Here is a 26,457-nt window from a genome sequence, read left to right as displayed (position 1 = left end):
AACTCAGCATTCTTTGTCCTCCAAACACGACGAGTTGAGTTTTTACCAAAAAGTTCTATTTTGGTTTCATCTGACCATATGACATTCTCCCAATCCTCTTCTGGATGCACTCTAGCAAACTTCAGACGGGCCTGGACATGTACTGGCTTAAGCAGGGGGACACGTCTAGCACTGCAGGATTTGAGTCCCTGGCGGCGTAGTGTGTTACTGATGGTAGGCTTTGTTACTTTGGTCCCAGCTCTCTGCAGGTCATTCACTAGGTCCCCCCGTGTGGTTCTGGGATTTTTGCTCACCGTTTTTGTGATCATTTTGACCCCACGGGGTGAGATCTTGCGTGGAGCCCCAGATCGAGGGAGATTATCAGTGGTCTTGTATGTCTTCCATTTCCTAATAATTGCTCCCACAGTTGATTTCTTCAAACCAAGCTGCTTACCTATTGCAGATTCAGTCTTCCCAGCCTGGTGCAGGTCTACAATTTTGTTTCTGGTGTCCTTTGACAGCTCTTTGGTCTTGGCCATAGTGGAGTTTGGAGTGTGACTGTTTGAGGTTGTGGACAGGTGTCTTTTATACTGATAACAAGTTCAAACAGGTGCCATTAATACAGGTAACGAGTGGAGGACAGAGGAGCCTCTTAAAGAAGAAGTTACAGGTCTGTGAGAGAGACAGAAATCTTGCTTGTTTGTAGGTGACCAAATACTTATTTTCCACCATAATTTGCAAATAAATTCATTAAAAAATCCTACAATGTGATTTTCTGGATTTTCTTTTTCTCAATTTGTCTGTCATAGTTGACGTGTACCTATGATGAAAATTACAGGCCTCTCTCATCTTTTTTAAGTGGGAGAACTTGCACAATTGGTGGCTGACTAAATACTTTTTTTCCCCACTGTATGCTCTGTGGTGGCATGCACTGAACATGTGTGATGATGCAGAAATATATACTTCCTGTAATGTTCACCATGTAATATTCACAATATTCAACATAACAGTTTAAGAAAAGGTTACTTTTGCCAGGGCCTAAAACAAACTGTTTTGTCTACCAGCCACTGTGATAAAAGAAATGTACCAGCCACTAGATTCTTTACGAGCCAAAATATATTTTTCACTTTAATTACACCACAAAATTAAATGAATGAGTATGCTTAGTAATGTTTCTAAAACAAGGAATGTATTACTAGTAAAAATTAATGTGGTATATTGCTGAATTAAATTGAATATCTTGTGACCTGAGTCTTTTAACCAAAATAGCCAATGAGACAAAAAATGTCAACTGCCACGTTAAGGTTAAGGTGGGAACGGGGCCACTCAAGTCTTCATGTGTGCCTGTGAGAGTCTGAATAGTAGTGGCCGAAGACGTCTCTTCTCTTCGCTAGCAGTGGAAGCATTTTCAAACTTTGAAAAATAACCTAACTTGTGATCAAAACAATATAAATAATCAAGAAAGACGAGGATAAAGTCTCAGTTTAGTAGTTAGACCAACTTGTATGCCTTGCTTCTAAAAACGAGTCTTTCAGCACTTCAGTGACAGTGCACACAGCCCCCCAGCCAGGCAGTGCTGCTGAGCGAGGTGGGATAGTTATAACGTTAGGATTCCTATTTCTTTGTGCATTACCAGGTATGAAACAAAACGGCAGAAATACTTTGAAAACAACTACTGCAGCATTTATTTTGCTATAAATCACTACTCGCACATGTGCCCACACTTGACTTTTGATTATTTTAATGAAATGCTCGCACTGTAGAGCCCTGAGTGTGACAAAGATGAAAGGACAGTAATTACTGTCACTGCTTAGCGTACTGAAATAAATATATTACTCGCTGTGAAGAGGATCTCGTATGTTCTTTCTTTCAGAACATAATGGCTCCTTCCCTTTACACAACATGCGTCATACAAAGGGCGTTCAGTGGAACGTTCAATTTACACGTAAATTTTTTTTGTTGTTGTCATTTAGCAGACGCTCTTATCCAGAGCGACTTACAGTTAGTGAGTGCATACATTTTCATACTGGCCCACAGTGGGAAACGAACCCACAACCCTGGCGTTGCAAGCGTCATGCTCTACCAACTGAGCTACAGGGGACTTGAATCAGCTGGAGTGGTTAGTGCACACTGTAGGCCTACAGTAACTGCCTTCAGTACAGAGCTGTACAGAGCCATCAGTTGAATCCCTCTTCATGGTTATATTTATCGTGGCCATAAGCCCAGCCATGCAGTATCAATTCTCCACTAACATCAAAGGCCAGTTAAATAGGAAGGGAGGAGGGCTGCAGGGCAGGCAGGCATAGTGAAGAGAGATAGACTGACAGTGTCCCAAACGGCATCCTATTCCCTATATAGTGCACTACTTTTGACCAGCGCCCATGGGCTCTGGTCAAAAAGAGTGCAGTATGTATAGAACTGTGTTGGACTCTTCTACTGTATTGGTATTGTATTATAGTATGTATGGCCATAATTGTAATGTAAACATTTTGCCAGTTGGCAGCCAGGCTAAATACCTCATCAGCAGCAGCAGTGGAAAAAGAGAGGCTGTACTTGAGGAAAACATTTCTTAAATAGATTCAATTAGCTTTTTAAGAACCACATAATTTAGTGTTACTGCAAGGTCCAATTGGCTAGATGGTGCTACAAGTTGCTAAAGGAATAGGCTATAATGAGGAAAGAAAAACCTGTAATTGACCAGTTTCACATTTGGTATAGTGGACTGGCTTAAACGTTGCAATGATAATGAAGAATGAAAGTGTAATTGGCAAACACAAGGGCCTGTTGTGGGTGTTATTGACTTTCCTTATTTATAGACAGATGTCTACAGTATTTACAGTTTTCGTCATTAATGTCAGTCGTCCGGGTTAATCATAGACTGCAGGCGTCAAGAACATCTCAAAGATGTGCTGTGGATGTGTGATATTATTCACTATAGGGTAGTCGCTACAGCAGAATTATTTTCTCAATCGATAGCTGTACAATTCACACAGGGGGCCATAACTCCTGACAATGGCCCGAGAAATGACCTGGGAAGCACCCAGCACTTTAGCACTGTAATTGCTACACTTTGACAGCATCATTTTACTCCCGATAAATTCACTGTATGTGATGCTGTGTACTGTACGTATGCCCAGGAGCATGGACTGTATCCCTCTACTGTGTGATGATGATGGGGGACACAGAACAGGCTAGGGAGTGTACTGTACAGTACAGCACAGTTAAGCCCAGGAGAGTTCAGTACAGTACAGTCCAGTAGAGACCTGTAGAGTTCACTAGTAGAGAGCCTGCTGAATGATTCTGGGCGGTTCGCACATTTTCTGACATAAGACACTAGTTTAGGATTTAAATATTTTATAATGATCTATAATTGTCTATGACTGCGAGATCAATAAAACCTACTACTACCTACTACTACTAGAGTCCAGTAGAGTCCACAGTACATATAGTGCTGGGCGGGCTGAAGTGCTTGTTTTGAATGAAAGCAGGGAGATGTATGTGACTTGTCATTACCCCCCTCTGTGTCTAATCTGGTTAATGGCTTTCACCAAAGCCCCCGATACACTTAATCACCGAGCTGAGCACAGCACACCATTAAAGCGACAGTTTGGGATTTGCGAAGCTGTTCAATGGTAATTTTAATCAGTGAGCAAAACAAACTGGCCTTTTAGCTGTGGCTGAATGAATCCACTGGGTGGACCAACGGCTGATGCATATCGTTAGTTAGTTATATGACTGCAAGTCAAGACCAGGAGACGTGGGGTCCTTTAATATGTTAGACCACTATCAGTAGATATGCAGTGCATATTTAAACAAGTATGTTCTGTTTTTAGAGTACACATTGAAGTGTGTAGTTTAAATATAACTTAGTTCAACATTGACTTCTCCTCCGGGTCGTTCCATGTCATTTCAGCAAGCCATGACACCCACCATCTCAGATTGTTCTGAAATCATTTCTGTAGTTAGAAACATATAATATTAGTATTGCTGCAACATTATTTTGTTGAAATATAATTTGACCTCTTAGAAATTAAGCTAATTGATTGCACCGAAATTGGCAATTTTAAACCCTCTTTCTTGTGCTTTTTGAGGTGGAACGACCCCTCAGGAAGTCTTACAGTGGGGCTGGACAAAAGAGGTCAAGTGTTTCCTCAGTCACACAATGGAACACTGGGTCATCCACAGGACCATGATGAATTCAGAGGAAAAGACAGGATGTTAGGGCTTTTCCCACCACACTGTGTGGAGAGGGGAGAATGAGCTTGCTGGAGACTACATTACATGACTTACATACCAGCAGAATGTTCTGGAATGGACACCTTTTGGGTCTCCAACAGGTCTCCTATTGGGTCTGATGGATGGACTTGTGATGCTCCTGGTGTGAATCAGATCCCTGTCAGAGAGATTTAGTTTCAGAGTAGTACATCTGGTCATTGTTTACAAAAAGTGATCTTCTCAGTAAATGTATTTTGTAAACAATTGTCTTGACAGTGGAACTAATCTAACATTCTCTGAGGAACAACAAAGCTGCTGCTTTGCCCTAGTGATCTTTGACCGGTCAGTCACTCCTGACCTGGGGTTAATCCCTAGTGGAGGGCAACCATACTAGGGATTGGTCAGGTAGCAAACGTCCAGGTCAGGGATTGGTCAGACGCCCAGCTCAGCTCGTGTCAGCTCTGTGTGTCGTTGAGGTGAAGATGTAACACTGATCTGAGTGGTTGACTAGCTTACTAAACTTCTTCTTTCCTGAAGCTTGATCTTCCACAAACAACAACAGATGATGGATCTCAAGAAGGGATAACAGTATCTATAAAAGCATGTAACGTAATATAATAAATACTATGACTGTGACCAAGACTGTTTCTTTACAGCATTGTACCTGTTTCCATTGAGGTTGGTTGTGAGAGCCGTTTAGTGTTTATTTGACTATTAATTCATTGTGGTTTATGTATAAGTCTTGGGGCTGTGTTCCCATCGCCACATCTTTGGCTGATCTCAGCAATCTCGGCTTTCCTGGCAGGCCTATGGCTTGTATAGTTCTGAGGGTCAACACATACACCGTCTCCAGCTGGAGATGGAGAGGAAGAGCCTGAGGAATGAGAAAAAGCACACACACTTCTTTTGGCATCTCGTTCTCCTCTTCTCCCCTCAACTCACTCACTGTTCATCATACCGTGTTCTCACTTTTCAGCTCAGTGAGGTTTTGTCTGTGGAAATGCATGGGATTTAACATAGTGGCCTTTCCTCTTATAAACATTTACCAAAGTACAGTAAACACAAGCAGACAGTTTCTAACCATGCAAAAATATAGACTGGGAACTTTGCCATGTAAACCTGTGCTAGCTGGATGTGATGTGCTGTAGCATTCGGTGTGTGAGTTGTTCAAAGCACAGTGGGCATTCTTCATTGGAGACAAACTGGGATAGCAGCTAGGCTAGCCACACAGACAGCAGCTGCCAGCCGGCCTGGGTCTACTGCACATCTGTTCTCCACATGGTGCCCAGGAATTCAACAAGAGCAGTCTCTCACAGTCTGATGCTTTCACTAAACATCTAGCAATGTTCTGTGGAGAGGAAGCTATGTATGTCTCTGGTTGGTAGGCATATATGTATGTTTGGATTTAAGTCAGTTCTTAAGTCAGGAGAGTACATTAAACTTGATACACAATAATTAGACCTGATTTCCATCATGGTAACACTTTATTTGAACACATAAGCTAACGTTTACGTACAGAACATAGGGAATGCTATTGTCTGATGTGTTTTTAAAGGTTTAGCTTTTGGGGAGATATCCTCTCTTCCTCTGTGTTTGGCTCACACAGAGTCTGTAATGTAATTAAGTAATGACATCATAGCTGGAGATGCTGCTCTCAACTGGATCATGTCAATCATGGTAGGTTAGAAGTGTCCAACAGAACTACAGACAACCAACAAACCTCTTAGAAGCTTAAAGCTTTGAATGAAGGAACAGTGCCTGTGGGTATACGTACAACATGACCTACCACCCTGTACAGTATATGACTGTCTAAAACATTGTAGTGGGTGGGAAAGTCTTTGATCATGGTACATGATGCTGCTTGCTATACTATAGCTGGAAGGCTTCAAAGCCACTACTGAGTTATTCAGACAGCAGCTTGATGTGATTCTAGCTGAGATGGAAGAGAGTTGGATGTGGTTATGTGAACATGAAGGATTGAGAAGCAGCACACACATGCGCACACACACTCAACTCTGACTTTCCTTTGGCCTTGTTGTTTTGGGATATTATTTTAATTGTAAACAGTATTACAATGGAGATTTACCCTACAGAGGACATCAACTAAATATAAACCAGTAGATTTTTGACATGTCCCCATAATACACTCTGCAGTCCACTAAGCCACTACTGTTGCAAGCCAGTGTACTGTAACTAAAGCAGATTATTGTGCCAGTTTTTACCATGCAGATTCAAACAGAGAAAACAGAAGTCAACTCTATCTGTTGTATTATTTACTGTATGATCACATGCTCCCTCCCGCTTTTACAGGGTGCATCCCAAATGGGTACTCGAGGACTGGAGTTGGGAAACACTGATAAGGTATAGGGTGCCATTTGGGACACAGCCTTGCAGTCATGCCCTCAGGATCCCCCTGCAAGGCTAATACTTAATTAAATAATCCCTGCCATGGTAGAAAGTGCTTACTCATAGCAGGCACCATGCTGAATATTTTGTAGAGATGTATTCCTGGGCGGGCTGAAGTGTTTTGTTCTGTATTTGTACTGTATTCCTGACATTTTCTCTTCCTGGTCCTGAGTGTTGTGAATTCCCTCATTGGAAGGGAGAGCAGAGCTTGCTTTGGAACACTGGCACTGTGTAAATGTCTTTGTTAATATTCAGAACTGCTTGAGTTCAACTGAATACGATTTGTGAGGCGGGGTGAGAGGTAGACTAGGGGATGAGCATGGTCATCATACCCCTCAGGTCCATGCCCACTAGGCTATACCTGGTAACCATGCTCATGGTTAAGAGAGGGAAGTATGGCCTATTATGGATAATGAAGGTGTAGTGGTCCCGTGGTGGCTTTACTGAGGTATTTGTTCTCCTCTCCAGGGTAACGCTGCTTGTTTTTGAACACAGTGTGAGGTCTACAGGGAGAACTGTGTGGAGCTGGAAATAGAAAGAGATAGTTGGATATATGGTTCAGGGGAATAGGAGGAAAATAATGAGTGTGTGAGAGATACTCTGTGTTCATGAGTTGAAGTTTTGTTCAGGAGTTGTTGTGTTTTGTCTGTTTTCCAGTCTATAAATCCTGCATACTGGTATTTAATGGGTTGCACGTTGCATCACAAAGATTCTCTTGAGGACTGGTGCCCGCCAGACTGAATGTTCTACTTGAAGGATTCTCATTTAATCAAGTGCACTAGAGTGTCTTGGAAACACGATGACATCTCAAAAGGAGGTAAATAATTAGTATGGAAAGCTTTTGTCATCTTTGTGATGTCATCAGATTGACATAAGATGCAGTATAACTTTAGCTAGCTAGCTAAGTTTGAGGGGAGAGCAGCGGATTTTAGCTAGCCAAAGTTAGCATTGCTAGCTATTTTTGACAACATTTGCTAGCTAATGGCAACATTGCCATCTCTCTAAAGTAAATTTGATGACATCAAAATAATGGCAAAGTTGTTTCCTACTAATTATTTGCTTACTTTTGTAATGTCATGGCATTTTCAAGCCACTAAGTAATTTAGACAAAACAATCATTAGCCCCCTTTTAAGAATGACCGGGCACCACTCAACCTTCAGGAGTAACTATGGCTGACACCCTGACCAGACAGGCCGTGCGCTGTGTTGATTTTGTCTATTTACACCAGACGTGATCATGGCACACAGGTTAAAATACCAAAACCAACTGGGAATCAATTATATTAATTTGGGGGCATGTCAAAACAAACATTAATGGACATTTAGCTAGCTAGCTGTTTGGTAAATCCATTTGAATTCAATCACTTTTTGACAGCCTCCATTTTGATTTAAACAAAACTTTCCGTACTTGTTTGCCCATGGAAGAAGTGGTCAGAAAGTGAATTTTTTGACCTGAATGCCAGAATATTCAGGAAATAAAGGTGCTCAAAGTTGACCCATTTTGCATACCCCACCATACCATGAGACATCCATGTAAAACACTTTTCTAAAAATCGAAAGTAATCCGACGATGGGTAGTTTATGCACGCCACCATGTTTTTTGTTTTGTGTCAACTAAAGATAAGAAGAGAAGTCAAGATGAATTTGGTCTGTTTGCAGTATGCATGTTGAAGGGGGTGTGTCGTCTACGATCATTCACTTCCCTTTTTTCACTTCTGGAAGTTTACTCGAAAGATGAGTGAACCATTGCTTCACCTCATTTTGTTATAACATCTTTAGTCTGACAGACGTTTACGTGACACCCAGAATGCATTGTATAATGTCAATAAACATGGCACCACACATAGCTGGCAAATAGCTTACCATTATCTCATCATAATCAGTACAACCTTCAAGAAAATATTTTACACACATCATAGGTGTCCATTACAATCTATGCAATAATCAGAATGCATGATTTGTCACCAGTACTTGAAAACGTGAATAAAACAGTAAATACATTATGCTCCATACATACATACAGTGGGGGAAAAAAGTATTTAGTCAGCCACCAATTGTGCAAGTTCTCCCACTTAAAAAGATGAGACAGGCCTGTAATTTTCATCATAGGTACACGTCAACTATGACAGACAAAATGAGAAAAAAAAATCCAGAAAATCACATTGTAGGATTTGTAATTTATTTATTTGCAAATTATGGTGGAAAATAAGTATTTGGTCAATAACAAAAGTTTCTCAATACTTTGTTATATACCCTTTGTTGGCAATGACACAGGTCAAACGTTTTCTGTAAGTCTTCACAAGGTTTTCACACACTGTTGCTGGTATTTTGGCCCATTCCTCCATGCAGATCTCCTCTAGAGCAGTGATGTTTTGGGGCTGTCGCTGGGCAACATGGACTTTCAACTCCCTCCAAAGATTTTCTATGGGGTTGAGATCTGGAGACTGGCTAGGCCACTCCAGGACCTTGAAATGCTTCTTACGAAGCCACTCCTTCGTTGCCCGGGCGGTGTGTTTTGGATCATTGTCATGCTGAAAGACCCAGTCACGTTTCATCTTCAATGCCCTTGCTGATGGAAGGAGGTTTTCACTCAAAATCTCACGATACATGGCCCCATTCATTCTTTCCTTTACACGGATCAGTCGTCCTGGTCCCTTTGCAGAAAAACAGCCCCAAAGCATGATGTTTCCACCCCCATGCTTCACAGTAGGTATGGTGTTCTTTGGATGCAACTCAGCATTCTTTGTCCTCCAAACACGACGAGTTGAGTTTTTACCAAAAAGTTCTATTTTGGTTTCATCTGACCATATGACATTCTCCCAATCCTCTTCTGGATCATCCAAATGCACTCTAGCAAACTTCAGATGGGCCTGTACATGTACTGGCTTAAGCAGGGGGACACGTCTGGCACTGCAGGATTTGAGTCCCTGGTGGCGTAGTGTGTTACTGATGGTAGGCTTTGTTACTTTGGTCCCAGCTCTCTGCAGGTCATTCACTAGGTCCCCCCGTGTGGTTCTGGGATTTATGCTCACCGTTCTTGTGATCATTTTGACCCCACGGGGTGAGATCTTGCGTGGAGCCCCAGATCGAGGGAGATTATCAGTGGTCTTGTATGTCTTCCATTTCCTAATAATTGCTCCCACAGTTGATTTCTTCAAACCAAGCTGCTTACCTATTGCAGATTCAGTCTTCCCAGCCTGGTGCAGGTCTACAATTTTGTTTCTGGTGTCCTTTGACAGCTCTTTGGTCTTGGCCATAGTGGAGTTTAGAGTGTGACTGTTTGAGGTTGTGGACAGGTGTCTTTTATACTGATAACAAGTTCAAACAGGTGCCATTAATACAGGTAACGAGAAGAAGAAGTTACAGGTCTGTGAGAGCCAGAAATCTTGCTTGTTTGTAGGTGACCAAATACTTATTTTCCACCATAATTTGCAAATAAATTCATAAAAAATCCTACAATGTGATTTTCTGGGGAAAAAAATCTCAATTTGTCTGTCATAGTTGACGTGTACCTATGATGAAAATTACAGGCCTCTCTCATCTTTTTAAGTGGGAGAACTTGCACAATTGGTGGCTGACTAAATACTTTTTTTCCCCACTGTACTGTATGCTTCAGGAGAAACGACAACACGATATACAGAAAATAAGGCACTTACTTTGATAGGAATGCACACATGTCCAAAGTTATTATTTGTAAGGAAAACAACAATGAAGGCAATGCGAGCGCCAGCCAGAAAATGTGCCAGGGGGAAACAGTTTGTGCAAGACTGTGCAATTGTCTGCATACTTGATCGGCGAAAACACTGGGGAAGTGCTTGGGCTCTTCTCGAAGAGAGAAGTTTGTCCGGCTCAGTAAAGCCTCAAACATAAATTGTCCGCAACATTGAAATGGGCTACTTCTATGTGAATTAATGAGGAGGTGGAACACACGTCAATTCAAACTGTTGTTAGAAATTATTTTTTGTTAGAAAATATTTAGAAATTGACAAGTAGAAACATAGCCTATAGATAATTAGCAGGCAGTGTGTCTTGGTTTGAGGGCAGCGCAGGTTACTGTCCTGTTGCGTAAGAATCACATTTTGGAACAGTGAGTGCATTCTGACATCACGTACATAAAAAAACTCACGCTGGGGCGACCGTTAGAGATATTTGAAACTCACACGTTAAAAGATGAGACACAATAATTATAATCAGAAGATAATATTGGTAACAGAATAAATGGCAGAAGAGTACTGCAGATTAAATAATGCTATAGTTGAAAATTGTACACCCAATGTAGTCTACTGCCCCTTTAAGAGCTATTATTGATTTTGTACCATATGTTGTGATTCTAACCAAATATGTTGTGGTCTTCTCACACTATTCAAACCCCACAATCGAATAAACAGCATATGAAGCTGTCTTAGCCTATAGATCACATATTGCAAACAAATAATCTATACATCGTGTCAGTACAAAACTCTACACATATTTTGGAATTTCTGTGCATCCTTGACAATTGCTAATCAATATCCAAAAATGGCACACGTTGTTTCCACAAACCTGCACATCATCATGTGGCACCAATGTGAGGAGTTATAGCAGGGGAAACGGTGCTGCAGTCTAGTGTGTGGTGCGATAATAATTACAAGCGAACCTTTTTTATTTTTTATTTTTTATTTCACCTTTATTTAACCAGGTAAGCCAGTTGAGAACAGGTTCTCATTTACAACTGCGACCTGGCCAAGATAAAGCAAAGTAGTGCAATAAAAACAACACAGAGTTACATATGGGGTAAAAAAAAAACATAAAGTCAGAAATACAACAGAAAATATATATACAGTGTGTGCAAATGTAGCAAGTTATGGAGGTAAGGCAATAAATAGGCTATAGTGCAGAATAATTACAATAGTATTAACACTGGAATGCTAGATGTGCAAGAGATTATGTGCAAATAGAGATACTGGGGTGCAAAAGAGCAAAATAAATAACAATATAGGGATGAGGTAGTTGGGTGGGCTAATTTCAGATGGGCTGTGTACAGGTGCAGTGATCGGTAAGGTGCTCTGACAACTGATGCTTAAAGTTATTGAGGGAGATAAGAGTCTCCAGCTTCAGAGATTTTTGCAATTCGTTCCAGTCATTGGCAGCAGAGAACTGGAAGGAATGGCGGCCAAAGGAGGTGTTGGCTTTGGGAATGACCAGAGAGATATACCTGCTGGAGCGCAGACTACGGGTGGGTGCTGCTATGGTGACCAATGAGCTAAGATAAGGCGGGGATTTGCCTAGCAGTGATTTATAGATGGCCTGGAGCCAGTGGGTTTGACGACGAACATGTAGTGAGGACCAGCCAACAAGAGCGTACAGGTCACAGTGGTGGGTAGTGTATGGGGCTTTGGAGACAAAACGGATGGCACTGTGATAGACTACATCCAATTTGCTGAGTAGAGTGTTGGAGGCTATTTTGTAAATGACATCGCCGAAGTCAAGGATCGGTAGGATAGTCAGTTTTACGAGGGCATGTTTGGCAGCATGAGTGAAGGAGGCTTTGTTGCGAAATAGGAAGCCGATTCTAGATTTAACTTTGGATTGGAGATTCTTTATGTGAGTCTGGAAGTTGAGTTTACAGTCTAACCAGACACCTAGATATTTGTAGTTGTCCACATACTCTAGGTCAGACCCGTCGAGAGTGGTGATTCTAGTCGGGTGGGCGGGTGCTAGCAGCGTTCGATTGAAAAGCATGCATTTAGTTTTACTAGTGTTTAAGAGCAGTTGAAGGCTACTGAAGGATTGTTGTATGGCATTGAAGCTCGTTTGGAGGTTTGTTAACACAGTGTCCAATGAAGGGCCAGATGTATACAAAATGGTGTCGTCTGCGTAGAGGTGGATCTGAGAGTCACCAGCAGCAAGAGCGACATCATTGATATACACGGAGAAAAGTGTCGGCCCAAGAATTGAACCCTGTGGCACCCCCATAGAGACTGCCATAGGTCCAGACAACAGGCCCTCCGATTTGACACACTGAACTCTATCTGAGAAGTAGTTGGTGAACCAGGCGAGGCAGTCATTTGAGAAACCTAGGCTATTTAGTCTGCCAATAAGAATGCGGTGGTTGACAGAGTCGAAAGCCTTGGCCAGGTCGATGAAGACGGCTGCACAGTACTATCTATTATCAATCGCGGTTATAATATCGTTTAGGACCTTGAGCGTGGCTGAAGTGCACCCGTGACCAGCTCGGAAACCGGATTGCATAGCGGAGAAGGTACGGTGGTATTCGAAATGGTCGATGATCTGTTTGTTAACTTGGCTTTCGAGCGTGTGCTAGCGGGCCAGGAACCTGGGGAGCTTTGTGTTCACATTGCCCTAAAAAAGGGAACCGGACCGCGGAATTCAAGCGAACTGAACTCAGACCACCTCTTGAGATGGTCTCTGTTCAGTTTGCTTCGAGGGCTTTTTTCAGGGGTCTGAGTTCTTTTGGAGTGTTCACACTGCTCAAAAAATTTATGAACCACACTGAGTTCACAAAAAATTGGCTGAAAGGGACCAAGTGTGATCTTCCATGCACCTACGTTGGTTTGTATGCTCGTGAAAACCAATGAGAAGATGGGAGAGGCAGAAGGCTGCTGCGCATCTAACGTCTTAAATAAAAGCAAGTTATATTTTAGCGTTCGTCAACTCAGACGCTCGCTGACTAGGGCTGGGAATTGCCAGGGACCTCACGATATGATATTATCATGATACTTAGGTGCCGATACAATATGTATTGCAATTCTCACAATTCTATATGTATTGCGATTCGATATTGCGATTTGATGTTCCAAACATATTGCTCACTCTATGTCTGCTGCAGAGAGACAAGAGAGAGCACAACAAAACGAGTTTTGATCAATCAGGGAAGTAAAAGTGCTGAAAACATGTTGGCTAACTATTTAAAAAATGATATGGAAGACAATTTATAAGATGAAAAATACCGTAGCTTGTGCGCAGGTACAGCCGACTATCGCTAGCTAATGCTACCGATAGTAGCAAAAAAACTAACACATACAGTGCATTCGGAAAGTATTCAGACCCCTTGACTTTTTCCACATTTTGTTACGTTAAAGCCTTAATATAAAATGGATTAAAACAAATTATAAACTCATCAATCTACACAAAATACCCGATAATGGCAAAGCGATAAAATGTTTGCAAATGTATGAAGAATAAAAAACAGAAATACCTTATTTACATAAGTATTCAGACCCTTTGCTATGAGACTTGAAATTGAGCTCAGGTGCATCCTATTTCCATAGATCATCCTTGCGATGTTTCTACAACTTGATTGGAGTCCACCTGTGGTAAATTCAATTGATTGGACATGATTTGGAAAGGCACACACATGCCTATATAAGGTCCCACAGTTGACAGTGCATGTCAGAGCAAAAACCAAGCCATGAGGTCAAAGGAATTGTCCGTAGAGCTCCCGGACAGGATTGTGTCGAGAAACAGATCTGGGGAAGGGTACCAAAAAATTACTGCAACATTGAAGGTCCTCAAGAACATAGTGGCCTCCATCATTCTTAAATGGAAGAAGTTTGGAACCAAGACTCTTCCTAGAGCTGGCCGCCCGGCCAAACTGAGCAATCGGAGGAGAAGGGCCTTGGTCATAGAGGTGACCAAGAACCCGATGGTCACTCTGAAAAAACTCCACAGAGTTCCTCTGTGGAGATGGGAGAACCTTCCAGAAGGACAACCATCTTTTCAGCACTCCACCAATCAGGCCTTTATGTTAGTGGCCAGACGGAAGCCACTCCTCAGCAAAAGGCACATGACAGCCCGCTTGGAGTTTGCCAAAGGGCACCTAAAGACTCTCATGTCATGAGAAACAAGATTCTCTGGTCTGATGAAACTAAGATAGAACTCTTTGGCCTGAATGCCAAGCGTCACGTCTGGAGGAAACATGACACCATCCCAACGGTGAAGCATGGTGGTGGCAGCATCATGTTTTGGGATTTTATTTCAGCAGCAGTTGCTGGGAGACTAGTCAGGATCAAGGGAAAGATGAACGGAGCAAAGTACAGAGAGATCCTTGATGAAAACCTGCTCCAGAGCGCTCAGGACCTCAGACTGGGGCGAAGGTTCACCTTCCACCAGGACAACGACCCTAAGCACACAGCCAAGACAACGCAGGAGTGGCTTCGGGACAAGTCTCTGGATGCCCTTGAGTGGCCCAGCCAGAGCCTGGACTTGAACCCGATCTAACCTCTCTGGAGAGACCTGAAAATATTGTGAAATTTACATGGTGAACATTACAGGAAGTATATATTTCTGCATCATCACACATGTTCAGTGCATGCCACCACAGAGCATAGCTTACATGTACCTTTACAGAGCTGAAGTATTCTACAGATCCAGTAACCTCTAGGCAGTGGGCACCGAGCACAGTTGTCTACGACATTCAATAACTTCCATTACACATTCTCTAAGAGGTTTAAAGGAGAGTTGAATGGTATTATATATATATATATATATATATATATATATATATATATACAGTACCAGTCAAAAGTTTGGACACACCTACTCATTCAAAGGTTTTTCTTTATTTTTACTATTTTTTACATTGTAGAATAATAGTGAAGACATCAAAACTATGAAATAACACATATGGAATTATGTAGTAACCAAAAACATGTTAAACAAATCAAAATGTATTTTATATTTGAGATTCTTCAAATAGCCACCCTTTGCTTTGATGACAGCTTTGCACACATTTACATTTACATTTACGTCATTTAGCAGACACTCTTATCCAGAGCGACTTACAAATTGAACTTGTGGCATTCTCTCAACCAGCTTCATGAGGAATGCTTTTCCAACAGCTTGAAGGAGTTCCCACATATGCTGAGCACTTGTTGGCTGCTTTTCCTTCACTCTGTGGTCCAACTCATCCCAAGCCATCTCAATTGGGTTGAGGTCGGGTGAATGTGGAGGCCAGGTCATCTGATCCTGGAGGTGTGTTTTGGGTCATTGTCCTGTTGAAAAACAAATGATAGTCCCACTAAGCGCAAACCAGATGGGGCGGCGTATCGCTGCAGAATGCTGTGTTAGCCATGCTGGTTAAGTGTGCCTTGAATTCTAATTAAATCACAGACAGTGTCACCAGCAAAGTACCCCCACACCATCCCACCTCCTCCTCCATGCTTCATGGTGGGAACAGCACATGTGGAGATCATCCGTTCACCTACTCTGCGTCTCACAAAGACACGGCGGTTGGAACCAAAAATCTCACATTTGGACTCATCAGACCAAAGGACAGATTTCCACCGGTCTAATGTCAATTGCTCGTGTTTTTTGGCCCAAGCAAGTGTCTTCTTCTTATTGGTGTCCTTTAGTAGTGTTTTCTTTGCAGCAATTTCACCATGAAAGCCTGATTCACGCAGTCTCCTCTGAACAATTGATGTTGAGATGTGTCTGTTACTTGAACTCTGTGAAGCATTTATTTGGGCTGCATTCTGAGGTGCAGTTAACTCTAATGAACTTATCCTCTGCAGCAAAGGTAACTCTTGGTCTTCCTTTCCTGTGATGGTCCTCATGAGAGCCAGTTTCATCATAGCGCATTTGAAGAAACTTCAAAGTTCTTGAAATTATCTGTATTGACTGACCGACATGTCTTAAAGTAATGATTTCGTTTCTCTTTCCTTATTTGAGCTGTTCTTGCCATAATATGGACTTGGTCTTTTACCAAATAGGGCTATCTTCTGTATACCAACCCTACCTTGTCACAACATAACTGATTGGCTCAAACGCATTAAGAAGGAAATCAATTCCACAAATTAACTTTTAAGAAGGCACACCTGTTAATTGAAATGCATTCCAGGTGACTACCTCATGAAGCTGGTTGAGAGAATGCGAAGCGTGTGCAAAGCTGTCATCAAGGCAAAGGGTGGCTACTTTGAAGAATCTCAAATCTAAAATATATGTTGATATGTTTAATGCTTTTTTGGTTACTACATAATTCAATATGTGTTATTCCATAGTTTTGATGTCTTCACTATTATTCTACAATGTAGAAAATAGTAAAAATAAAGAAAAACCCTTGAGTGAGTAGGTGTGGCCAAACTTTTGACTGGTACTGTATATATATTTTTTAAACAAATCGTATAACTTCTACTTGTGAATATGTTGTACCTGTGATAACTTGTACACGCTCGCTCACACAATGCAACCGGTCTGGTTAGGGTGTGAGACGTCTTTAGAACGTTCATAGCAAAGACGACTGAGGGATGGAGGTGCAATCCATGAATAGGTATATACTGTTTCAGGTGTGTAAAGATGTATGGCCGTAGCATGCCGTACCATCCTTTCCCAGGCCTATAAACCTAAGCCAGTGTGTGTCAGGGGTGTTGAGGTAGGTGTATAAAGGTTCAGGGTCTATGTGTGCTCTACTCAGGCGTCTGCAGGCCTAAGCCCTGAGCCCTGTGTTGTTGTCTGCTCTGCTCTATGGCTCCAGCTGGCTGCTTTAATCCTGGGGCCACAGGGGACTCCCTCCCGGCTGAGGCTGACAAGGATGAGTGTAAACTGTTGACATGGTGCTGTCTCACTTCAGCTCTGCTCTCTAAGACTGACTGGCTGACTGGCAGGAACCCTCCTGTTCTGTTCCACTACCTGCCTGTTGCCTTCAAGTAACTATGCTGCTGCTGTTTCGCCGGCGTGCAATCCTCCCACACAGACGAACCTTCACTCTCTTTCTTTACCTTTATGTCTGTGATCACTCTCTCTCTCTCTCTCTCTCTCTCTCTCTCTCTCTCTCTCTCTCTCTCTCTCTCTCTCTCTCTCTCTCTCTCTTTCTCTCTCTATTCATCTTGCCATACTATCATTTTACAATAAAACATTTGCAGTAAACATTACACTCACAAAAGTTCCAAAGGAATAGAGACATTTCAAATGTCATATTATGGCTATATACAGTGTTGTAACGATGTGCAAATAGTTAAAGTGCAAAAGGGAAAATAAATAAACATAAATATGGGTTGTATTTACAATGGTGTTTGTTCTTCACTGGTTGCCCTTTTCTTGTGGCAACAGGTCACAAATGTTGCTGCTGTGATGGCACACTGTGGTTTTTCACCCAATAGATAAGGGAGTTTATTAAAATTGGATTTGTTTTTCGAATTCTTTGTGGATCTGTGTAATCTGAGGGAAATAAGTGTCTCTAATGTGGCCATACATTTGGCAGGAGGTTAGAAAGTGCAGCTCAGTTTCACATAGCATGTCATCTCTTGAGAGCCAGGTCTGCCTACGGCGGCCTCTCTCAATAGGAAGGCTGTGCGCCCGCTCTTTCTCTCTCTCTCTCTCTCTCTCTCTCTCTCTCTCTCTCTCTCTCTCTCTCTCTCTCTCTCTCTCTCTCTCTCTCTCTCTCTCTCTCTCTCTCTCTCTCTCTCTCTCTCTCTCTCTCTCTCTCTCTCTCTCTCTCTATTCATCTTGCCATACTATCATTTTACATAAGCTGCTAGCCCTTTCACCTCCCTTCATCACAGACAGGAGACATGATGTGTCATGTTCAGGATGTTTCAAAGGAAGGCACTTTCTGACACCTGTCAGAATGTCTGAACATCTAAGAACAGTCTTGATCACTGACATCTGTCTGTCTGTCTAAAGTGCTAGGTAGCACTAGCACTTTAGCATACCAACTGCTTTGTACCCCTCATATGCTCATTAATGCTAACAAAACATTAGTCATAAATGTTCTTATTCATATTGAATCATTGACTTTCCCCCAGATCAGCATTGTGGTGCTAAAGTGCTAGTGCTACCTTTTTGATGATAACAGAACAGTGCACCACCTGAAGCCAGAGAGAAGAGTCTTAATTAATCCCACTTCTAATGATGCAACTATTAGTAATAACTGAGCTGGGCAGAGGAGAGGCAGCTGTGGTGTGTGTGTGTGTGTGCCATCCTTTCCCCTTAACCAAGCTAAAGCTATGAGTCACTCTCAAGAGGGGGCTGTATAATAATAAAGGAATCCCCCTCTGACTCCTAAGGCTAAAGTTACAATCTGCCCCCTACTCCCCAATGACACAGTACTGGAGAGGAGTGGGTGTTCTCAATCAATAGGCATGGTTACACTTCCACAGCCCTATCCTGGGTACATAAGCTGCCATTTGTAGGAGGGGTGGTGGGTGGTATTATTATAGTTCTAAATGTTCTTGGCAGATGGAAATGTTTACCAAGTTGCAGCAGGCAGCTAAGCTGTTTGGGTCTCTGAGTGCGTGTTGGCCTCGATGATCTTTGGTATCTGGTAATTGGGCTGAGGTGGGCGAGAGAGGAGCTACTGAGAACAGAGCATTAAAGGTTGCAGGGGAGGATGGATGAGTGTATTTGATGACTGATTCACTGTAACATGGAGGCATTCTGATATTGCCTACCTACACCACTACTGTAGTATTGAGCTCAGTTGAGGGAGAGAGAAGTCAGATACATTTGTATAACACAGATACACACACCCAGGGTAGGCTCTCAGAGAAAATTGAAAATCTTTACTGTGTCTGTGGCTAGTCTTTCAAACTTAGGGATGGACAGCTTCCCCTGTGTCCTCTCTCTCAGTGGATAACCTGGTTCAATTAGGTACATGGTAAGAGCATACCACCCCCTCACATGCAAGTTCATAGCCTACGCCAGAAGAGCCCAGCATCTCTGTTACTGGTGCACTCTGGGAGATGTGTTGGGCTACAGTGTATCTCTCCTTCTCCCTCCTGCAGACAGCAGCAAACAAACAGTACCTGACCAAAAGTATGTGGACATCTGCTCGTCGAACATCTCATTCCAAAATCATGGGCATTAATATGGAGTTGGTCCCCCCTTTGCTGCTATAACATCCTCCACTCTTCTGGGAAGGCTTTCCACTTTTGGAACATTGCTGCCGGGACTTGCTTCCATTCAGCCTCGAGCATTAGTGAGGTTGGGCACTGATGTTGGGCAATTAAGCCTGGCTCTCAGTTAGCGTTCCAATTCATCCCAAAGATGTTTGATGGGGTTGAGGTCAGGGCTCTGTGCAGGCCAGTCAAGTTCTTCCACATCGATCTCGACAAACCATTTCTGTGTGAACCTCGCTTTGTGCACGGGGGCATTGTCATGATGAAACAGGAAAGGGCCTTCCCCAAACTGTTGCCACAAAGTTGGAAGCACATAATTGTCTAGAATGTCATTGTATGCTCTAGCACTAAGGGGCCTAGCCCGAACCATAAAAAACAGTTGGCACTGTGCATTCGGGCAGGTAGCGTTCTCCTGGCATCCGCCAAACCCAGGTTCGTCCGTTGGACTGCCAGATGGTGAAGCATGATTCATCACTCCAGAGAACGCGTTTCCACTGCTCCAGAGTCCAATGGCAGCGAGTTTTAAAAGATTCCAGCTGATGCTTGGCATTGCGCAAGGTGATCTTAGGCTTGTGTGCAGCTGCTCGGCCATGGAAACCAATTTCATGAAGCTCCCGACAAACAGTTGTTGTTCTGACGTTGCTTCCAGAGGCAGTTTGGAACTCGGTAGTGAGTGTTGCAACCGAGGACAGACAATTTTTACGCGTTTCAGCACTGAGTGGACCCGTTCTGCTCCTAGACGTTTCCACTTTACAATAACAGCACTTACAGTTGACTGGGGCAGCTCTAGCAGGGCAGATATTTGACGAACTGACTTGTTGGAAAGGTGGCATCCTATGACTGTGCCACATTGAAAGTCACTGAGCTCTTCAGTAAGGCCATTCTACTGCCAATATTTGTCTATGGAGATTGCATGACTGTGTGCTCGATTTTATACACCTCTCAGCAACGGGTGTTGCTGAAATGGCCGAATCCACTCATTTGAAGGGTTGTCCACATACTTTTGTATATATAGTGTAGCTTCTCAGCCTGTAACTGGGCATAGTGAATGGACAGTAATCTAAAACTCCCTAAACAAGCTCTTTCACCTTATCAGAAAGAAAAAGCATGGATATTTCTGCGCACAGTACATCCTCCTCATCAATTTCCAGAATACAGTTTGTTCAGGAAATCCAGGCAACGTCTGAATGCAGTTGATGGATGATGAGTGTATGTGAGAGCGGCCTCAGAGTATCAAAGGGCTCTGAGGGTTTTCAGATAAACTATTCCTGTTGTTGTTCCACATTCCCCTTGGATCAACCCTGATGGTGGTGATCATTACTTCTGATTAAGGTCCACACAGAGGGAAGACATACACATACTGTAGGTTAAATGATCCACACAGGAGGCAAGTTGTGTGTAGCAATGATGACACCTGGGCTGTGGTTACTGGGTAGGCTGGTCTCGTGGGGGACTGGGGGGCAGTCTTTTCCTGCTTTTGCTGGTAAGGCCTGTGAGCCAATCAATCTATCATATGGTTCTCCAGGTCTCTGGCTGTATACCCCCAGAGCCTGTTCTGTTTCTCCAGGTCTTTGGCTGTTTAACACCAGAGCCTGTTCTGTTTCTCCAGATCTTTGGCTGTTTAACCCCAGAGCCTGTTCTGTTTCTCCAGGTCTTTGGCTGTTTAACCCCAGAGCCTGTTCTGTTTCTCCAGGTCTGTGGCTGTATACCCCCAGAGCCTGTTCTGTTTCTCCAGGTCTTTGGCTGTTTAACCCCAGAGCCTGTTCTGTTTCTCCAGGTCTTTGGCTGTTTAACACCAGAGCCTGTTCTGTTTCTCCAGGTCTTTGGCTGTTTAATCCCACAGCATGTTCTGTTCTGCCCTAACTGAACTCTCTCCATCTCACTCTCCCTCTATCACTACAAAATTGATGGCAAAGTAGGGTTATTTCATCAAAGGGGAGTTACAGAGAAAGTGCATAGAGTATATATTGTTTGGTTCACCTTTGAGTCAGTGGATGATATACAAGAAGTACAGTATCCTATCCGTGTTTTGTTGCACCACAAACCCCCTAAAAACCTTTGACCTCTCAGGAGTTATCCCACCCAGACCCACCTACAAGCTCAACTGTTCATAGTTGTGGTGTAGAGGCTCACAGAGTGGTTTCTTTCTTTCTTTCTTTCTTTCTTTCTTTCTTTCTTTCTTTCTTTCTTTCTTTCTTTCTTTCTTTCTTTCTTTCTTTCTTTCTTTCTTTCTTTCTTTCTTTCTTTCTTTCTTTCTTTCTTTCTTTCTTTCTTTCTTTCTTTCTTTCTTTCTTTCTTTCTTTCTTTCTTTCTTTCTTTCTTTCTTTCTTTCTTTCTTTCTTTCTTTCTTTCTTTCTTTCTTTCTTTCTTTCTTTCTTTCTTTCTTTCTTTCTTTCTTTCTTTCTTTCTTTCTTTCTTTCTTTCTTTCTTTCTTTCTTTCTTTCTTTCTTTCTTTCTTTCTTTCTTTCTTTCTTTCTTTCTTTCCTCTTCTCTTCATCTCTTTGGATGTTTGCCCAGACTGTTCTAGCTCCTACTCAGCAGTTTGGCTTAATTGACCTGCCTGAGGCTGAGATGGCAACATCTATCCCATTCCCTAGAGTTAAACATACAAAGACCTGGAACACTTATTTAGTATTTTATAACTTTGTATTGCTGTTAGAATTATATATATATTTTTTATTAATCCTAACGAAAGATAGTTTTTTTCTGAAAGACTGGTTGAAATACTGTAGATCCCAAAACATATTTTTTATACAAGTTCATTCAATGTAAATACAGCAAATATTAGACAATAGGATAAGTGTACCTATTAAGCCCACCAAATTCTAAGTTTAGACATTTCTAACATACACTGAGTATACAAAACATTAATCCCCTAAGGTCGATATCCGCACCCCTGTTGGAATCTAATTAACGTAATAATAAAAATCCCCATAAAATCTGTCAGTTTAAGCTAGAGATATCAGTAAGTAACACTTCCGCATTTGCGGTGAAAGGTGATAGAGCAAGAGCTGTGTTTTTCAGACCATGAGACAGCCCGAAAATCGGTCTTCTCACAAGATCATCTGTAGCGTCCAAACTATTATAACCCCTCTATGGAAAGATGAGACCCTCACGAACACGATGGTGTTCTCCGTTTGGCTCAAGGATGCCCACAGGCCTCACAAGACTCGTCTGAATGTCCCCCGGTACCAGTTGAAAAAAATCATGGAAGTATACAGTATATGGAGACTGTTTCGTGACAAAAATAAGGGGTTAATTCCATGTAAAAAATAAATAAAAAAATAATCCTGATCTTTCTTATTTCTCTCAGATATACAGTAGGATAGACACTTCAGAACAAACTTCCTTTAGAGTTTTTTTGGGGACTGTCTGTTGTTCCATGTAGTGAATCTTTTATTCAATGCATTTGTATTGGCAAAATGAAAATGTTCATCAAATAATTGTTTATATTTGTTTTGCTTAGTAGAACCTCCCCCCTGGTTTAGAAAGGTCTTAGACAGTTTAGTGCCAAAAATAAGGGTTAAATACATCTCAATAAATAAAAATTTTTCCTGATCTTTGTTATACACTACAAAGTATGTGGACAACCTTTTCAAATTAGTGGATTCTGCTATTTCAGCCAAACCCGACAGGTGTATGAAATCGAGCACACAACCATGCAATCTCCATAGACAAACACTGTCAGTAGAATGGCACGTACTGAAGAGCTCAGTGACTTTCAAGGTGGCACCGTCATAGGATGCTATCTTTCGACCAAGTCAGTTCGTCAAATTTCTGCCCTGCTAGAGCTGCCCCGGTCAACTGTAAGTGCTGTTATTGTGAAATGGAAACTTCTAGGAGCAACAACGGCTCAGCCGCGAAGTGGTATGCCACACAAGCTCACATAACGGGATTGCCGAGTGCTGAAGCGCATGGCGCGTAAAAATTGTCTGTCCTCGGTTGCAACACTCACTACTTAGTTCCAAACTGCCTCTGGAAGCAACGTCAGCACAACAACTGTTCGTCGGGAGCTTCATGAAATGGGTTTCCATGGCTGAGCAGCCGTACACAAGCCTAAGATCGCAATGCCAAGCGACGGCTGGAGTGGTGTAAAGCTCAATGTCATTGGACTCTGGAGCAGTGGAAACGCGTTCTCTGGAGTGATGAATCACGCTTTCACCATCTGGCAGTCCGACGGACGAATCTGTGTTTGGCGGATGCCATGAGAACGCTACCTGCCCCAATGCATAGTGCTAACTGTAAGGTTTGGTGGAGGATAAATAATGGTCTGGGGCTGTTATTCATGGTTCGGGCTAGGCCCCTTAGTTCCAGTGAAGGGAAATCTTAACACTATAGCATACAATGACATTCTAGATGATTCTGTGCTTCCAACTTTGTGGCAACAGTTTGGGGAAGGCCCTTTCCTGTTTCAGCATGACAATGCCCCCGTGCACAAAGCGAGGTCCATACAGAAATGGTTTGTCGAGATTGGTGTGGAAGAACTTGACTGGCCTGCACAGAGCCCTGACCTCAACCCCATCGAACACCTTTGGGATGAATTGGAACGCCGACTGCGAGCCAGGCCTAATCGCCCAACATCAGTGCCCGACCTTACTAATGCTCTTGTGGCTGAATGGAAGCAAGTCCCGCAGCAATGTTCCAACATCTAGTTGAAAGCCTTCCCTAAAAAGTGGAGGCTGTTATAGCAGCAAAGGGGGGACCAACTCCATATTAATGCCCATGATTTTGGAATGAGATGTTTGACAAGCATTTGTCCACATACTTTTGGCCATGTAGTGTATCTCTCAGATATAGGAAAGACTCTTCAGAACAAACTTCCTTTTGATTTTTGTTTGGGACTATCTGTTGTTCCGTGTAGTGAATCTGTTATTCAATGTGTTTGTATGGGCCAAAAATAATTGTTAATCAAATCATTTTTTCTGATTTCTTGGGGTTACTTCAAGGGGTCTTAAAATTCAAAATCAAATAGCAAAATGATCCTTGGTATGCCTTTCTTAAAACAATTCCATATATCTTAGTAGTACTCCCACAGCTTAAACAGGGCTTAGACTCTTATGGGTTAAGAACACCTGCTCTTTCCATGACATAGACTGACCAGGTGAATCCAGGTGAAAGCTATGATCCCTTATTGATGTCACTTGTTGAATCCACTTCAATCAGTGTGGATGAAGGGTAGGAGACATGTTAAAGATATTTTTTAAGCCTTGAGACAATTGAGACATGGATTGTGTATGTCTGCCATTCAGAGGGTGAATGGGCAAGACAAAAGATTTAAGTGCCTTTGAACAAGGTATGGTAGTAAGGGCCTGGCGCACCGGTTTGAGTATGTCAATAACTGCTATACTGCTGGGTTTTTCACACTCAACAGTTTCATGTGTGTATCAAGAATGGTCCACCACCCAAAGGACATCCAGCCAACTTGACACAACTGTGGTAATCATTGGAGTCAACATGGGCCAGCATCCCTGTGGAACGCTTTGGACACCTTGTAGAGTCCATCCCCCGACGAATTGAGGCTGTTCTGAGGGCAAAAGGGGATGCAACTCAATATTAGGAAGGTGTTGTTCTTATACATAATTTTTTACCACTAACCTCTGTCTCTCTATTTCCCTCAGCTCTACAGGGTGGCCAGTTGGGGCCAGTAGGAAAGGAGCATCATGGGAGCATGGTGAGGGAGAGGAGGGCGGCAGGAGGAGACTCTTACTGGGCTTATTCAGGTGAGTCATTTTCTACTCCATAGAAATATAACTATGTCCCCAGGCACGGTGGTGTAACTCGTGCCACAGATTCTAGCCCTAATTCTTCTCTAGGATTCTGTCTCTTGCTCTACTCTGATCAATTAATGAGATGGGTCAAAGCTAACTGGACTGTGGCGAGGGAGGGAGAGAGGCTGGCGCTCTATTGCTGCAGCTGCGGAGGGGGCGGTGTGTGTGAGATGGGAGCGAGCCATACAGTCATTGGAGGGAGCAGACTGAGGGAGAGAGCGAGATGCCAAGGAAACTCGGCTACAGCCAAGACTAGCTAACTTTTAGTAGCCAAAATGTTATTTATCATCCCATATACAGTGGCTTGCGAAAGTATTCACCCCCCTTGGCATTTTTCCTATTTTGTTGCCTTACAACCTGATTTTTGGGGGGGTTGTATCATTTGATTTACACAACATGCCTACCACTTTGAAGATGCAAAATACTTTTTTTTGTGAAACAAACAAGAAATAAGACAAAAAAACTGAAAACTTGAGCGTGCATAACTATTCACCCCCCCAAAGTCAATACTTTGTAGAGCCACCTTTTGCAGCAATTATAGCTGCAAGTCTCTTGGGGTATGTCTCTATATGCTTGGCACATCTAGCCACTGGGTTTTTTGCCCATTCTTCAAGGCAAAACTGCTCCAGCTCCTTCAAGTTGGATGGGTTCCGCTGGTGTACAGCAATCTTTAAGTCATACCACAGATTCTCAATTGGATTGCAGTCTAGGCCATTCCAAGACATTTAAATGTTTCCCCTTAAACCACTCGAGTGTTGCTTTAGCAGTATGCTTAGGGTCATTGTCCTGCTGGAAGGTGAACCTCCGTCCCAGTCTCAAATCTCTGGAAGACTGAAACAGGTTTCCCTCAAGAATTTCCCTGTATTTAGCACCATCCATCATTCCTTCAATTCTGACCAGTTTCCCAGTCCCTGCCGATGAAAAACATCCCCACAGCATGATGCTGCCACCACCATGCTTCACTGTGGGGATGGTGTTCTCGGGGTGATGACAGGTGTTGGGTTTGCGCCAGACATAGCGTTTTCCTTGATGGCCAAAAACCTCAATTTTGGTGGGCGGCCCTCTCTTGGCAGGTTTGTTGTGGGGCCATATTCTTTCAATTTTTTAATAATGGATTTAATGGTGCTCCGTGGGATATTCAAAGTGTCCGATATTTTTTTATAACCCATCCATGATCTGTACTTCTCCACAACTTTGTCCCTGAACAGGTGTACAGTGAGGGAAAAAAGTATTTGATCCCCTGCTGATTTTGTACG

General features: G+C 42.6%; 1 protein-coding gene across 1 annotated transcript in view; it reads left to right on the top strand.

Annotated features, from left to right (window-relative positions):
* Positions 1-26,457, top strand: part of LOC121578156 (receptor-type tyrosine-protein phosphatase gamma) — a 234,366-nt gene that overhangs the window by 24,542 nt on the left and 183,367 nt on the right. Inside the window, exon 2 of the mRNA XM_041892308.1 lies at positions 25,052-25,153. Within this exon, the coding sequence (XP_041748242.1) occupies positions 25,052-25,153 (102 nt within the window). The remainder of the gene's footprint in view (positions 1-25,051; positions 25,154-26,457) is intronic.

Source organism: Coregonus clupeaformis, chromosome 12 (assembly GCF_020615455.1).
Source record: "Coregonus clupeaformis isolate EN_2021a chromosome 12, ASM2061545v1, whole genome shotgun sequence".
In the NCBI taxonomy this organism is placed as follows: Eukaryota; Metazoa; Chordata; class Actinopteri; order Salmoniformes; family Salmonidae; genus Coregonus; species Coregonus clupeaformis.
Note: the sequence above shows the minus strand (reverse complement) of the source record. Positions and strands in the feature narration are given on the sequence as shown.